The sequence below is a fragment of the Carcharhinus amblyrhynchos genome, chromosome 3 (genome assembly GCF_965287045.1).
Source record: "Carcharhinus amblyrhynchos chromosome 3, sCarAmb.v2.hapA, whole genome shotgun sequence".
NCBI classification, from domain to species: Eukaryota; Metazoa; Chordata; class Chondrichthyes; order Carcharhiniformes; family Carcharhinidae; genus Carcharhinus; species Carcharhinus amblyrhynchos.
Window position 1 is genome coordinate 57,115,540 of NC_137326.1, and position 13,302 is coordinate 57,128,841.

General features: G+C 44.9%; 1 protein-coding gene across 3 annotated transcripts in view; it reads left to right on the forward strand.

Annotated features, from left to right (window-relative positions):
* Positions 1-13,073, forward strand: part of srgap3 (SLIT-ROBO Rho GTPase activating protein 3) — a 229,309-nt gene extending 216,236 nt beyond the window's left edge. Inside the window, exons 19-22 of one of the 3 annotated variants that reach the window (XM_080184210.1) lie at positions 1,390-1,570; positions 5,019-5,168; positions 8,850-9,177; positions 12,539-13,073. In XM_080184210.1, coding sequence (XP_080040336.1) covers positions 1,390-1,570; positions 5,019-5,168; positions 8,850-9,177; positions 12,539-12,958 — 1,079 coding nt within the window. In that variant the 3' untranslated portion in view covers positions 12,959-13,073. Of the gene's footprint in view, positions 1-1,389; positions 1,571-5,018; positions 5,169-8,849; positions 9,178-10,639; positions 12,472-12,538 lie in introns of those variants that run through there. The other 2 variants (XM_080184219.1, XM_080184227.1) reach the window with 2 other exon arrangements.
* Positions 13,074-13,302: the final 229 nt, after the last annotated feature.

Sequence of the window (13,302 nt, forward strand, 5' to 3'; positions counted from 1 at the left end):
AGGAACTTAGTTTTTTGAAGGCTGTCCAGTGCACAAAGGTCAACCAAGAACACACTCACCCTGACAGGGCTAGGAATGGAAAATCCCAACCTATGTTTTCAAGCGACAAGCCTTAAGCTCTGGACTTCCCTCCCTAAATCTCTGTGCCTGTCTTCCTCGCCCAATTTCATAGTGTCACTCCCTGAAAACCACCACTTTGACCAAACTTTCTATCACCTGTTGTAACATGGTTGTGTCTAATAGTTGCTCCCGTGAGGTGCTTTGGGATGTTTTGCTGTGTTAGGTGCTGCATCAATGCAAGATGTTTATTGTAAATCTCCCACCCTTTGGGGAGTTAGGCCAATGACAGTGACTCGACCCTGGCAGCAGCTAATGCCAACAAATTCAACTCAGATCAGGTCAGGGCAGTAGTTCAAAAAGAAACTGAAAACTTTATGTAGCAATAGTAATGACCATGAGATATCCCAAAACACTTTACAACCAATTAAATGTGTTTTTTTAAAGTATTGTCACAGTTGCAATGTAGCAGCCAACAACATGATTTTTCAAACAGCAGTGTGATAATGATCAGTGATAATCTGTTTCTTTGCTGTTGATTGAAGGATAAATATTGGCCAGAACACCAGAGATAACTCCTCTATTCTTCTTCAAAATAGTGACCATGGGGTCTTTCCCATCCATTTCGGCAAAGTTTCAGTTTAACATTTCATCTGGCCTAACCAGCGATGCCCACATCTTGTGAATGAATAATTTTCTTTTAAAGTGGCACCATCAACAGTGCAGCACTCACTCAGTACTGTGCTGGAGTGTCAGCTTTGATTTTTATGCTCAACTCCTAAAACCCATGACCTTCAGACTCTGGGCAAAGAATGCTACCAACTGAGCCTTGGTTGGCACTTCAGTGCCATTCAGAGCGGTGAATTTGCTTCTTGAGCCCTGGGGCATTTAGAATCTAGTTATCTTTGTGAGTGCAGAGCCGCCTGAAACTGGCAAGGGCATTGCCTGAGAAAGAACACAAATTTATAATAATTGACAAAGAAAGATGAGACTTTTTTACACCATGAGTTGTTGTGATTTGGAATGTGCTGCCCGAGAGGGTGCTGGAAACAGGAACTGTCAAAAGGGAATTGGATAAATATTTTTAAAGAAAAAATGTACAACTTTGAGGTAAGAGCAGGGTACAAGTTGGATTGAATTTTTCTCCCAGATTGTATGTTCTGTGCTCTGGAGTCTGTGAAGAATGGACAATAAACTCCTCTTCAGTTCCCCCTCCCTCATTCCTTGATTTCAAGGAGCACTAACTCCAATCCCCTCCCTGAGTAACAAGGATGTGTGACCAGTTTCTTGCTGCACAACTTATTGCGCTGCAACTCTGTTAACCCTTTGCAGAGATGGAGCAGATTGAAGCCATTGCCAAGTTTGACTACGTTGGTCGATCACCCCGGGAGCTGTCATTTAAAAAAGGAGCTTCTCTGCTGCTGTACCACCGGGCATCTGAGGATTGGTGGGAGGGACGGCACAATGGATTGGACGGTCTGATACCCCATCAGTACATCGTGGTACAAGACATGTAAGTGTGTGTGTGTGCATGTGTGTGGATCTTAATCTTACCTCTAAATGGGCATCACCAGGAAGGGCCTGGCTCCTCAAATTAAAAGGGACAGTTTATCTTGCTTTGTCATACATTTACCATTCTTCACCTTTAATTAGTATGTTTTTTTTAAACTGCACTAAGTACTGGCTTGTTCATAGGGGGTGGGATTTGCATGGAGGGATTCCTCCCAAATGCCTGCCGTAATTTAAGTGGAGGGACCAGTCGAGATCGCACAGTCATTGCCGAATGAATTGAAAGTTGGAGTGAGAGGCTGGCTGAAACTCTGGGTTAATCAGTAAAGAAATCAGGGGTTACGGGGATAGGGCAGGAGTGGAGTTGAACATTATCAAATGAGATCAATCATGATCACATTGAATGGCCAAATGGCCTACTTCCTCTCCTTTGCCTTATGGAAGTTCCATCCCAAACCTTCTGCCTCTGAGACCTGGCCTGAATACACCCCAGATAGCTGGTTTGATAGCTATCAGTGTACTTGGTGAGATGGGCTTGACTGGTCTTAATCCAGTCTTGGCTGGGCATAGCTTTGAAGCACACATTGCTAATATTTTCATGCTGATTTTATCAACTGGCAAACTTGCTCAGGGAAGCTTCAGGCTAGTTTATGTAGGAGTAGGAAACTGTTACAATGGAACAGTAGATAGGCAATCACCTTCAATTAGGGCTGAGATACACTGTTGAGGTAGAATAGATGGCGCTTTATCTGTAAGTAATCTATAATTTGCACAAAATATATTAGCCTTGAGGCTAATTTATTATGTGCAAAATTCTACATAGTCCAAAGCAACAAAACAGACCTTTGATTCAATTAGTCAATGGTGGCCTTTATACTCCACAAAAGCCTCCACTTCACTCTTCATTTAATCTTATCAGTATATCCTTTCATTCTCTCACATGTTTATCTGACTTCTACTTAAAATCATCGATGCTATTTTCTGCAGTTACCACCTTGATGGCACGGTGGCACAGTGATTAGCACTGCTGCCTCACAGCTCCAGGAACCAGGTTCGATTCCCAGCTTGGGTCACTGTCTGTATGTTCTCTGCACGGATTTCCTCCGGGTACTCCGGTTTCTCCCACAGTCCAAAAGGCGTGAAGGTTAGATGCATTGACCATGCTAAATTCTCCCTCAGTGTACCTGAACAGGTCAGGTACCGAGTGTGGCGACTAGGGGATTTTCATAGTAAATTCATGTTAATGCAAATGTATTTGTGATACTAATAAATTTTAAACTTTGTGGTAACTTCCACATTTGTACCCATCTCTGGCTTAAAAAAAACAGTTCTCCTGAATAGCCATTGGATTTATTACTGGCTTCCTTGTATCTATAATCTTTATTTCTGGGCACACTTTCAGGTAAAAACATTTACTCTATGCCTTCCCCATCAAACTCTTTTGAAATCTTCAAGCCCCCTATCAGATCACCCCCACCTTCTCTATTCTGGAGAAAAGAGCGTTGGCCTGTTCAGCCTTTCCTTTTAAGTACATCCTTTCAATTATCATATCATCCTCATGAATCTATTTTGCACTTTCCTTTACATCCCTTTATAACAAAAATATTGTCCTGGGAGCGTTTGATGGGGACTGTGCAGAGAGAACTTTTTTCTGTATCTAACCCTGTCTTGATCCTGTCCTGGGAGACAGTGTAAAGGGAGTTTTACTCTATAACTAACCCTGTTCTGGAAGTATTTGATGGGCACAGGGTTGAGGGAGTTTTTTTCCCCCTGTATTTAACCATGTCCTGTTCCTATCCTTGGAGTGTTTGATAGGAACAGTGCAGAGTGAACTTTACTCTATATCTATTGAGCTACTGAGACAGTTGGTAGAGCATATAATCAAGTATGTTTTTAAAGAAAATATTTTGTGGGACTGATGTAACTGTTATCTGGTTTCTGCTATTGATTTACCTTGAAGGAATCTGACTTCTATGGATGGGATGGGGATTAAAATTAACCAGTATAATCTGGCTATTATGTGATGGTGTGGAATGGTGTAGTGGTATTGACCCCGAACTAGTAATCCAAAGGGTTAGGCAACATCCTAAGGATTCAAGTCAAATCCCACCAAGGAAATGCTTGAATTCAATTTGAATTCGATAAAAATCTGGAATTAAAAGTCTAATGATGACCATGAAACCATTGTCGACTGTTTAAAAACCCATCTGGTCACTAACGTCTTGCGGGATTGGCCAGGAGAAGGGGAGCATTCATCCTTCCATTTCTTGTTGCCACCCTTTTTTTATATTAAAGGCCATTGCAAAATTGTAAGGATGAAAAAACACAAATGGGAAATGCAAACAGAAAATGTTGGAATTGCAATGAAACAGTATGCTGGAAAATTTCGGGTCTGACAGCATCTGCTTTTATCTTGGAATTGCACGGGGCAGGTTAATTAGAAACTATGAGGCGCAGTGCCTGGGTTCAAACAGGAATCATGCCACATATTCACCATTATCTCACCTTAAAGCGGCACAAGGCATTGGGAGCTTCTCATTTGAGTTAATAGTTAGTGTTCATCTCTGAGAATTATTGAGCTCGGATTTCAACTTCTGAAAGGCTGTGTTCACAAATTCAGAGAAAACAATTTGTTTTTATGAAACATGCAGAAGCAGGAGGTAGAGATGCCTCTCACTTTTAAACTTACTTCCCCAGAGGGGTTAGAAAAAACAAGGCGCAGAGCTTTAACCTCTAAGTCTTGGTGGTTACCCAACTGAACCTCTATAACACAATTAGATTGTCTCTTGTCCAGCCAGTCCCACAGGATGTCTGAGGCTGGACACCTAGGCCAGACAACAGTCCTCCTTCCTCCCAGTCAGTCCCACAGGGTGTCCCAGGTCAGGACCCTAGGCCAAGCGAATGCTCTCCCTCCTCCCAGATGTCAGTCCAGGATCCACTTTCAAATAGATATGTGGCTGCTCAGGCCTTCAAATCAGTCAGTAAGTGTGTGGTATAAAACTTGAGCACTGGGGATATGGTTTTGCGGGTAGCATTCTCACCATGCAGTCGGAAGGATGTGGGTTTGACGACCACTCCAGGGACCTGGTCACAACATCTAAGTGAAACATTGAGGGAGTGCTGCATAGTTGGATGTGTTGTCTTTTAGATAAAACATTAAGATGAGTCCTGTTTGTCTTCTCAAAGATCCTTCAGTACTATATCAAAGTGCAGGAGAGCTCTCTCTGGTAACTTGAACCATATTTGAACGTCAATCAACACTAGTAAAACAGATAATTTGATCATTATTAAATTGTTGGGAGCATGTTCTGCGTAAATTAGTTGCTGTGTTCCTGATATTAGAACAGTGTTCAAACATCAAGGGCTTTGAGACATTGTGAAAGGCACCATATAAATGCAACTTTTTTTTGTTTCAAGTTGAGCATTAAGTGATCTTTGACTTCTGTCCTCAGGGATGATGCCTTCTCAGACAGCTTGAGCCAGAAAGCAGACAGCGAGGCCAGTAGTGGCCCTCTATTGGATGATAAGGCATCGTCGAAGAATGATCTCCAATCGCCGTCTGACCACTTGCCAGAGTTTTCCTTTGGAGGGATCCTGGGCAGGTACAGGTTTCTTTTCCCAGGCTACAGTGCATGAAGGCACTGTATCTGTTCGGTGATATGGAGACTCGGTGGTCTGTCTGATAGGAAGAGAGAATAATTGAGAAGGCGGTGTTGGGGAGGGAAATTCAGCATTCTAGACCTTGACCTCTGTGGCTGAAAGTGTTACAAACTGTAAGCACACTGTGTGATCTTTAAGGCCACTTGGATCCTTGATACAGCCATGGGGCACCAAAATTAGCCTCAGTGCCACTGAACTAAAAACAATTTCCAGCATTTCCTTTTGTTACTTTAGCCTCAGCACCCCCTGCTAGGGGAGCAAGAATCATCCATATGTCATGAGCACCATTCAGCAATGTTGCTTACTGATTGGATTGAACCAATCCTTCGACTGAAATGAGATAAGGAACAGATGGTGAGATAAGTAAAGTGAGATAAGGAACAGCAAGGGGAGGAAGATGCTGGTGGGTGTCGTCTATAGGCCCCCAAATAATGACCTGGAGGTGGGGGGCGCTGTAAATACACAAATAAATGCTACGTGCAAGAACAGAACGGCGATAATTTTGGGGGATTTCAATCTGCATATTGATTGGTTGACCCATGTTGGACGCGGCGGGCTTGAGGAAGAGTTCTTGAAATGCTGCCGGGATAGTTTCCTTGAACAGTGTGTGCTGGAGCCGACGAGGGAGCGAGCTATCTTAGATCTGGTGTTATGTAATGAGGCAGGTAGAATTAGGGAGCTTGTTGTGAGGGATCCACTTGGGAAGAGCGATCATTGTATGGTGGAGTTTTTGATGCAGATGGAGGAGGAGAAAGTAGGATCCCGGAACTGTGTCCTTTGTTTGAACAGAGGGGAGTACGATTGGATGAGAGAGGAATTGGCGAATGTAGACTGGGGGCACAGATTGGGCGGTAGGACTGCTGAGGAACAGTGGAGGATCTTTAAGGAGATCTTTCTTGGTGCTCAGCAGAAATTTATTCCGATGGTAAAGAAGGATCGTAGGAGAAGAGATAATCAGCTGTGGATAACGAAGGAGATAAAGGAGAGTATTAAATTAAAAGCTGATGCGTTTAGAGTGGCTAAAAGTAGTGGGCAAGTAGAGGATTGGGAGAAGTTTAAAAATCAACAAAGAATGACGAAGAAGTTGATAAAGAATGGAAGGATAGATTATGAATCTAAGCTAGCGCTAAAGATAAAAAAGGATAGAGTTTTTATAAATATATAAAGAGGAGGAGGCTGGCTAGGGTGAATGTTGGACCCTTAGAGGATGAGAGGGGGGATTTAGTGGTGGGGGATGAGGAAATGGCTGAGGCCTTGAATAACTTTTTTGCTTCAGTCTTCACGGAGGAGGATGCGAATAGTTTGCCAGGTCTTAACGATGGAAAGATGGTAGGAGTTGAGGGCCTGAATGAGATCATTGTCACTAGAGAGGTAATGCTTGACAGACTAGTGGGACTGATGGTGGACAAGTCCCCAGGACTGGATGGAATGCATCTCAGGGTTCTGAAGGAAATGGCGGAGGTGATAGTGGATGCCTTAGTCATTATTTTCCAAACCTCGCTGGATTCTGGGGAAGTGCCGGAAGATTGGAGAACGGCTAATGTTACGCTCCTGTTTAAAAAGGGTAGCAGGCAAAAGGCAGGGAATTATAGGCCGGTTAGTTTAGCGTCTGTTGTAGGAAAAATGCTTGAATCCGTAATCAAAGAGGAAATAGCGAGGCATCTTGAGAAGAATTGTTTGATAGAGCAGACGCAGCACGGATTCGTTAAGGGGAAGTTGTGTCTGACGAATTTATTGGAATTCTATGAGGATGTGTCTAGTGCGGTGGACGGAGGGGAACCGGTGGATGTGGTGTTTCTCGATTTTCAGAAGGTGTTTGATAAGGTGCCGCACAAAAGTTTGTTACAGAAGGTTAGGGGGCATGGAGTTGGGGGTAAGGTGTTAGCGTGGATAGAGGATTGGCTGTCAAATAGGAGGCAGAGAGTAGGTGTCAGTGGGTGCTATTCAGATTGGCGGTTGGTGACTAGTGGAGTGCCCCAGGGATCGGAGCTGGGGCCTCAGCTATTTACCATTTATATAGATGATCTGGAGGAGGGGGCTGAGTGTAGGGTGTCGAAATTTGCTGACGACACAAAGATAAGTGGAAAAGCAAATTGTGCGGAGAGTGTAGGAAGTCTGCAGAGGGAGCTAGATAGGCTGAGCGAGTGGGCGAGGACCTGGCAGATGGAATACAATGTTGGCAAGTGTGAGGTTATCCACTTTGGCAGGAATAATAGTAGGAAGGACTACTACTTAAAGGGCGAAAAGCTGCAGCATGCTACGGTGCAGAGGGACCTGGGGGTCCTTGTGCATGAGTCGCAAAAACCCAGCCTACAGGTGCAGCAGGTGGTCAGGAAGGCAAATGGGATGCTGGCCTTCATAGCGAGGGGGATTGAATATAAAAGTAGGGAGGTCTTGCTGCAACTGTACAGGGCACTGGTGAGGCTGCAGCTGGAGTACTGTGTGCAGTTTTGGTCGCTGCACTTGTGCAAGGGTATTTTGGCCTTGGAGGGAGTGCAGAGGAGGTTCACTAGGCTGATACCGGAGTTGAGGGGTTGAGCTATGAAGAGAGGCTGAATAGACTGGGCTTGTACTCGTTGGAGTTTAGAAGGATGAGGGGGGATCTTATTGAGACATATAAGATGATGAAGGGGATGGATAGGGTAGAGGTGGAGAGGTTCTTCCTGCTTAGAAGGGACAGCAGGACTAGAGGGCACAGCCTCAAGATAAGGGGGGGGGGCGGGCAGATTAGAACAGAGTTGAGGAGGAACTTCTTCACTCAAAGGGTGGTGAATCTCTGGAATTCTCTGCCTGTTGAAGTGGTGGAGGCTACCTCACTAAATATATTTAAGTCACGGGTTGATCGGTTTTTGGTAGGCAAGGGGATTAAGGGTTATGGGGAGAAAGCTGGAAAGTGGAACTGGGCCACTTCAGATCAGCCATGATCTTATTGAATGGCGGGGCAGGCTCGAGGGGCTAGATGGCCTACTCCTGCTCCTATTTCTTATGTTCTTAAATACCTGGCCAACACTCAGTGCCGGGATTGGGGCATGAGGAATAACCATTTGGGGGACTGGAGAAGGAATAGATTGTTTTTGAAAGTAAATCGTACTCAGATATCTGGATTTTTGACTGTCTAAGACTGTTGGTGGATTAAGTATATGAATGATCGACCTTCCTCTTCATCCTAGGAACCTGAGGAAATGTAATAGCTGAGAAGGTAACAATCTTGTCCCAGAGTCAGAAAATCAGTAATTTGTACCCACCCCAGAGACCTGAGCACAGAATCTGGGCTGACTCCTTGTGCAGTACTGAGGGAGTGCTGCACTGTCAGAGGTGCCAACTTTCTGATGAGATGTTAAATTTTGTTGCTCCCTCTCAGGAGTATGTGAAAGATCCTGGGTTGTTTATTTCAAAGAAAAGTCAAGGTCTCCTGGAGTCCCAGAAAATATTTATCCCTTAGTGAACGTCATTGCTTTATTGTGATCGAATTGTGGGAGCTTGCTGTACACAAATTGACTGTTGTATTTCCCAAATTACAATAATGAGTGCACTTCACAGTACCTAATTTTCTGCAAAAAACTTTGGGATGTGCTGAGGTTGTGGAAGGTGGTAAATAAATGCAATTTTAAAATTTCTTTTAGGGTGCGGTTGAGGTCCGATGGTGCTGCAATTCAGCGACGTCGCAGTGGTGGCGACGCACACAGCCCAGTCCGAGGGTCAGGTCCAGGCATTGACACCCCCCCACGGGCTGCAGCATGTCCCAGCAGTCCCCATAAAATCAGCGTCAGCCGGGGCCGGATGGAAAGTCCAGAGAAAAGACGGCTGGCCACATTCGGGAGTGCCGGCAGCATCAATTACCCGGATCGGAAGAACCTAGGGGATGGCCATCCCATGAGGCAAACATCTCTGTCCACTCGCCACAGCAGTCTCGGAGATCACAAGGCTCTGGAGACGGAAGCGCTGGCTGAGGTAATGAGCTCTCACAGCTGAGAGACTGCAATGAGAGGCAGATGAACACATCATCATAGAGATATCACAGGGCACTCTTCGGGTCATGGGGGTCCTTAGTGAAATGAGTTGGGTCAATGGGATGGCCTCAAGATACAAATAGCCATAATGTAGCATGAGGTAGGGATCTCACACAGAGTCCAGAAATAGAGGGTGGAACTCTACCACCTCACCCATCATGGAATCGGCACAAGTGAGGGTCTGACAATGTAAACCTCTTAACCTCCGGCAGGAATTTCCAGTCTTGCCTGAGCCAGGCAGTAAAATCCCACCCAGAGTGTGGGAAATGACATTGTCATAGTAGATGCTGTTCTGAGATTAGGGCCGGATACACAGCCGGATCTGTACAGAGGCAACTCTCCTCTGTATTTTACTTTTTCTCACTTGACTTGAGACTTTTTGATGTGACAATGTAGGGGGAGCTTTACTCTGTATCTAATCCTGTGCTGTACCTGTCCTGAGAATGTTTGATGAGACAGTGTAGAGGGAGCTTTACTCTGTGTCTAACCCCATGAAGTACCAGCCCTGGAAATATTTGAAGGGCAGTGTAGAGGTAGCATTACTCCGTATCTAACCCCATGCTGTATCTATTGTGGGAGTGTTTGATGGGGGCAGTATAGAGGGAGATTTACTCTGTATGTAGCCCATGTTGTACCTTTCTTGGGGATGTTTGATGGGTACTGCGTAGAAGAGGCTTTCTTCTGTATTGAACCCTGTGCTATGACTGTGCTGGGAGTGTTTGATGGGGACAGTCTAGGGGGAGCTTCACTCTGCATCTAACCTCATATTTTAATTGTGCTGGAAGTGCTTGATGGGGCAGTATAGAGGGAGTTTTACTCTGCATCTAACCCCATTCTGTACCTGCTTTGGGTGAGTTTGATGGGGACAGCATAGGGGCAGCTTTACTCTATATCTAACCCTGTGCTGGGAGTGCTTGACATTGATCCAGGTTACTAAAGTGATGAAGAATATAACATTTGCCAAAGGATTGTCCTGAGGATTGTGCTGGGCTGTGTGCTGAGGTGAACTGCTCCACTGCCCAAATCTGAAGCTTCATGACCCTCGACAGCATTTTGCTTCCAACATCCTTGTTCGGGAATGCCAAGATTCATTCTGATAGCACCTTGACTGGCTTCAGCTCACTCCACAATGTGTTTCTTCATTTACAGACTGTAGGCTTCGCTGACTAGACTTATATTTATTACCCATCCCAAATTGTCCTTAACTGAGTGACTACCTGAGGCATTTAAGATTCAAGCACATTGCTGTGGGTCTGGAGTCACATAGAGATTAGACTGGACAGAAGTGGCAGATTACCTTGCTTAAAGGACATTAGTAAACCAGATATTTTATCTTTAACATTTTTTTATAACAAAACTGATGGTTTCAAGGCCACTATAATGATACGAGCTTTTTATTCCAGATTTCTATATGCACTGAATTGCCTCGTTGCCATGGTGGGCTTTGAAGTCATATGCCTGGGTTATTAGTCTGATAAAATAACCAGCATGCTCCCCGCATGTGAAGCAAACTGGACTTTCCTGATGAATTGGACTTAGTGGTACATTACATGGTGCAGTTAGCCATGACTCATTAGGTACATTGCATCAGTGCCTTCGGCCATGCCTTAAATTCTCAATATTACTATTACAGGCTCTCCTGAATGAAAAGGGATCAGAATCAACCATCACATGAATGGAATGCGATGATTAGGGGAACAGTGAGCAGTTTTGAGAAGCAGCTTGATGACATTAGAGATGGGTTTGATAGAAAAATGTAATGCACTTTTGCTCAGTAAAGGCTGTAGGCAAAGAGGGACAGTCCATCACATCTTTCAGAGTTGTCCAACATTCCCATCCTATTGAGAAAGTGTGCTGCAAAGCCAGGCTCAGTATAGCAGACACTGACCCAAACAGGGTACATAATGCATGCCAAGTTGGCATCCTTGGAATGAGACCTGTCACAAACAATTGAAGCAGACCCAGCATCAATCAGACCCAGCCACATTGAAACTAGGCCTTGCACACATGAAAACATCCTGGTACATGCTGTAAGCAGACCTAGCACATGCCGGAACAAAGCCCATCATGCACATGCATGAGCACAGACACAGATTCTGATACAAAATTCAACCCAACCCAATGCACACTGAACCAGATCTGGATTCTAACAGCATCAACATCCAGTTGAAGCAGGGATAGCTAGTATTGAACAAGATTCAGCATCTGACAGAATCAGAAACTGCACACAGTCAACACGCATGGAGCCAGAACCCAGCATACAACTAAAGCTGCACATGTTAAAAACACATGCATCATGCTAAAGAACCAAACCTTGTACATGTTTTCCTAAGCTTTCTTACAGTGTTCTTCCAGACCCAAATATGATTAGGCCGCTGTTCTTTGTTATAACCTCACCTAACAAGATATTGGCAGAAGCTCTACCCAGTGGTGGGTATGGCCAAGGCACTATTTCAAAGATTTGACAAGAACACACAGACCGAGGCCAAGAGAAAATATGAAGTTTGGTCCCTGTCCCTGTACTGGCCAGTCAGCTGCAAATGTTTCTGACATAGGCTTACCTCCATTGGAAAGGGGTCTCCATAATCCTACTCAAGTCAGACCAATTGTTTTGCTTCAGTACAAAGCCACCAGACATCGAGTCTGTGGATAAAATGCCACTGTAAGCCCAGGAATGGCAACTCTGGTTTGTTATGCTGCAGACGTTTGCATCAAATGACATTACGCCTCCAACTACCTCACCCCACGGGGTGCTCGACACATTAAACCTCCCAGTGCCCAACCTACCTTCACCACCTGCACCATGAACAGATGTCCAATTGGATACAGACTCTTGGACACCCAAATGAATGATGCTATTGGCCAAACAGCCTTTTCTTGTAATCTCCAATGTTTTTATAATACTCTATTAGATGATTTTCCGCTCCTGGGTTTACTCTTAGCAGTGTCCAGGAGGTTAATCTTTAATTTCTCGACATTTCAAAAAAATCTTGGAGGGTTGGCAGCCCTCAGAAAATCCCAACATTGCTACCACTCTCTAGAATCAGCCTCACAGGGACGATGTTGATGGAGGCCACTGTCCAAAGTTCACTGGCTATCGCGTGTTATCATGTACCTTGGACTTTATATACTGTATTTGACAAATGTAATGCTTGAGAAACTTCTGTAACCAAAAGACTTGCAATAAAATTTGTTTTGGGAAAAAGAAGCCATTTTTTTTAAACTAATGGTTCTCTCCTGTACTCGAGTGTTTTTTTTATTGGTGCTGCTACTGAATAATTTTCAGTTTTGTTTCCGGCCAGGATATTGAGAAGACCATGAGCACAGCCCTCAACGAGCTACGTGAACTGGAGAGGCAGAATACCGCAAAGCAGGCGCCTGACGTGGTGCTCGACACCCTTGAACAGATGAAGAACCCACCGACAGGGGCCGTGAACTCTGAACCTGCCAGCCCACTCCACACCATTATGATCCGTGACCCCGATGCGGCCATGAGGCGCAGCTCCAGCTCATCCAGCGAGATGATGACCACTTTCAAGCCAGCTCTATCAGCCAGGCTGGCAGGCTCTCAGCTCCGGCCTCCACCAATGAGGCCTGTCAGGCCTGTGATCCAACATCGCTCCAGCAGCAGTGGTAGCAGCTCCGGTATGGGGAGCCCAGCGGTCACCCCCACTGAGAAGATATTTCCCAACAGCACATCAGACAAGTCAGGCACCATGTAACATAACCTGCCTGGGATCACCACACCCGTGACAGAGGAGGCCATTTGGGCCTACTTTGCTGGGAAGATCTCAGGCCTCGGGCCTGGTTTCCAGTCTGGAGCACTACCCGAATGCAGGAAGATTAGAACTGCTTTATTCCCTTCCTTTTTATTATTACAATGAAGTAAACATGCAGCAGTTATTTCTCCCAGTGAAATGGGGTTGCCTGTAGCAACAAATCAGCACTGGAAAATATATCCCTATATCTAGAAATATATAATATTAAAAAAAGGACTCAATTTCAGGGTTACTCAGATAATGACCCTTCTTTACTTCTGGGGTCCTCAGCAGGCTCGGGTGAGCTG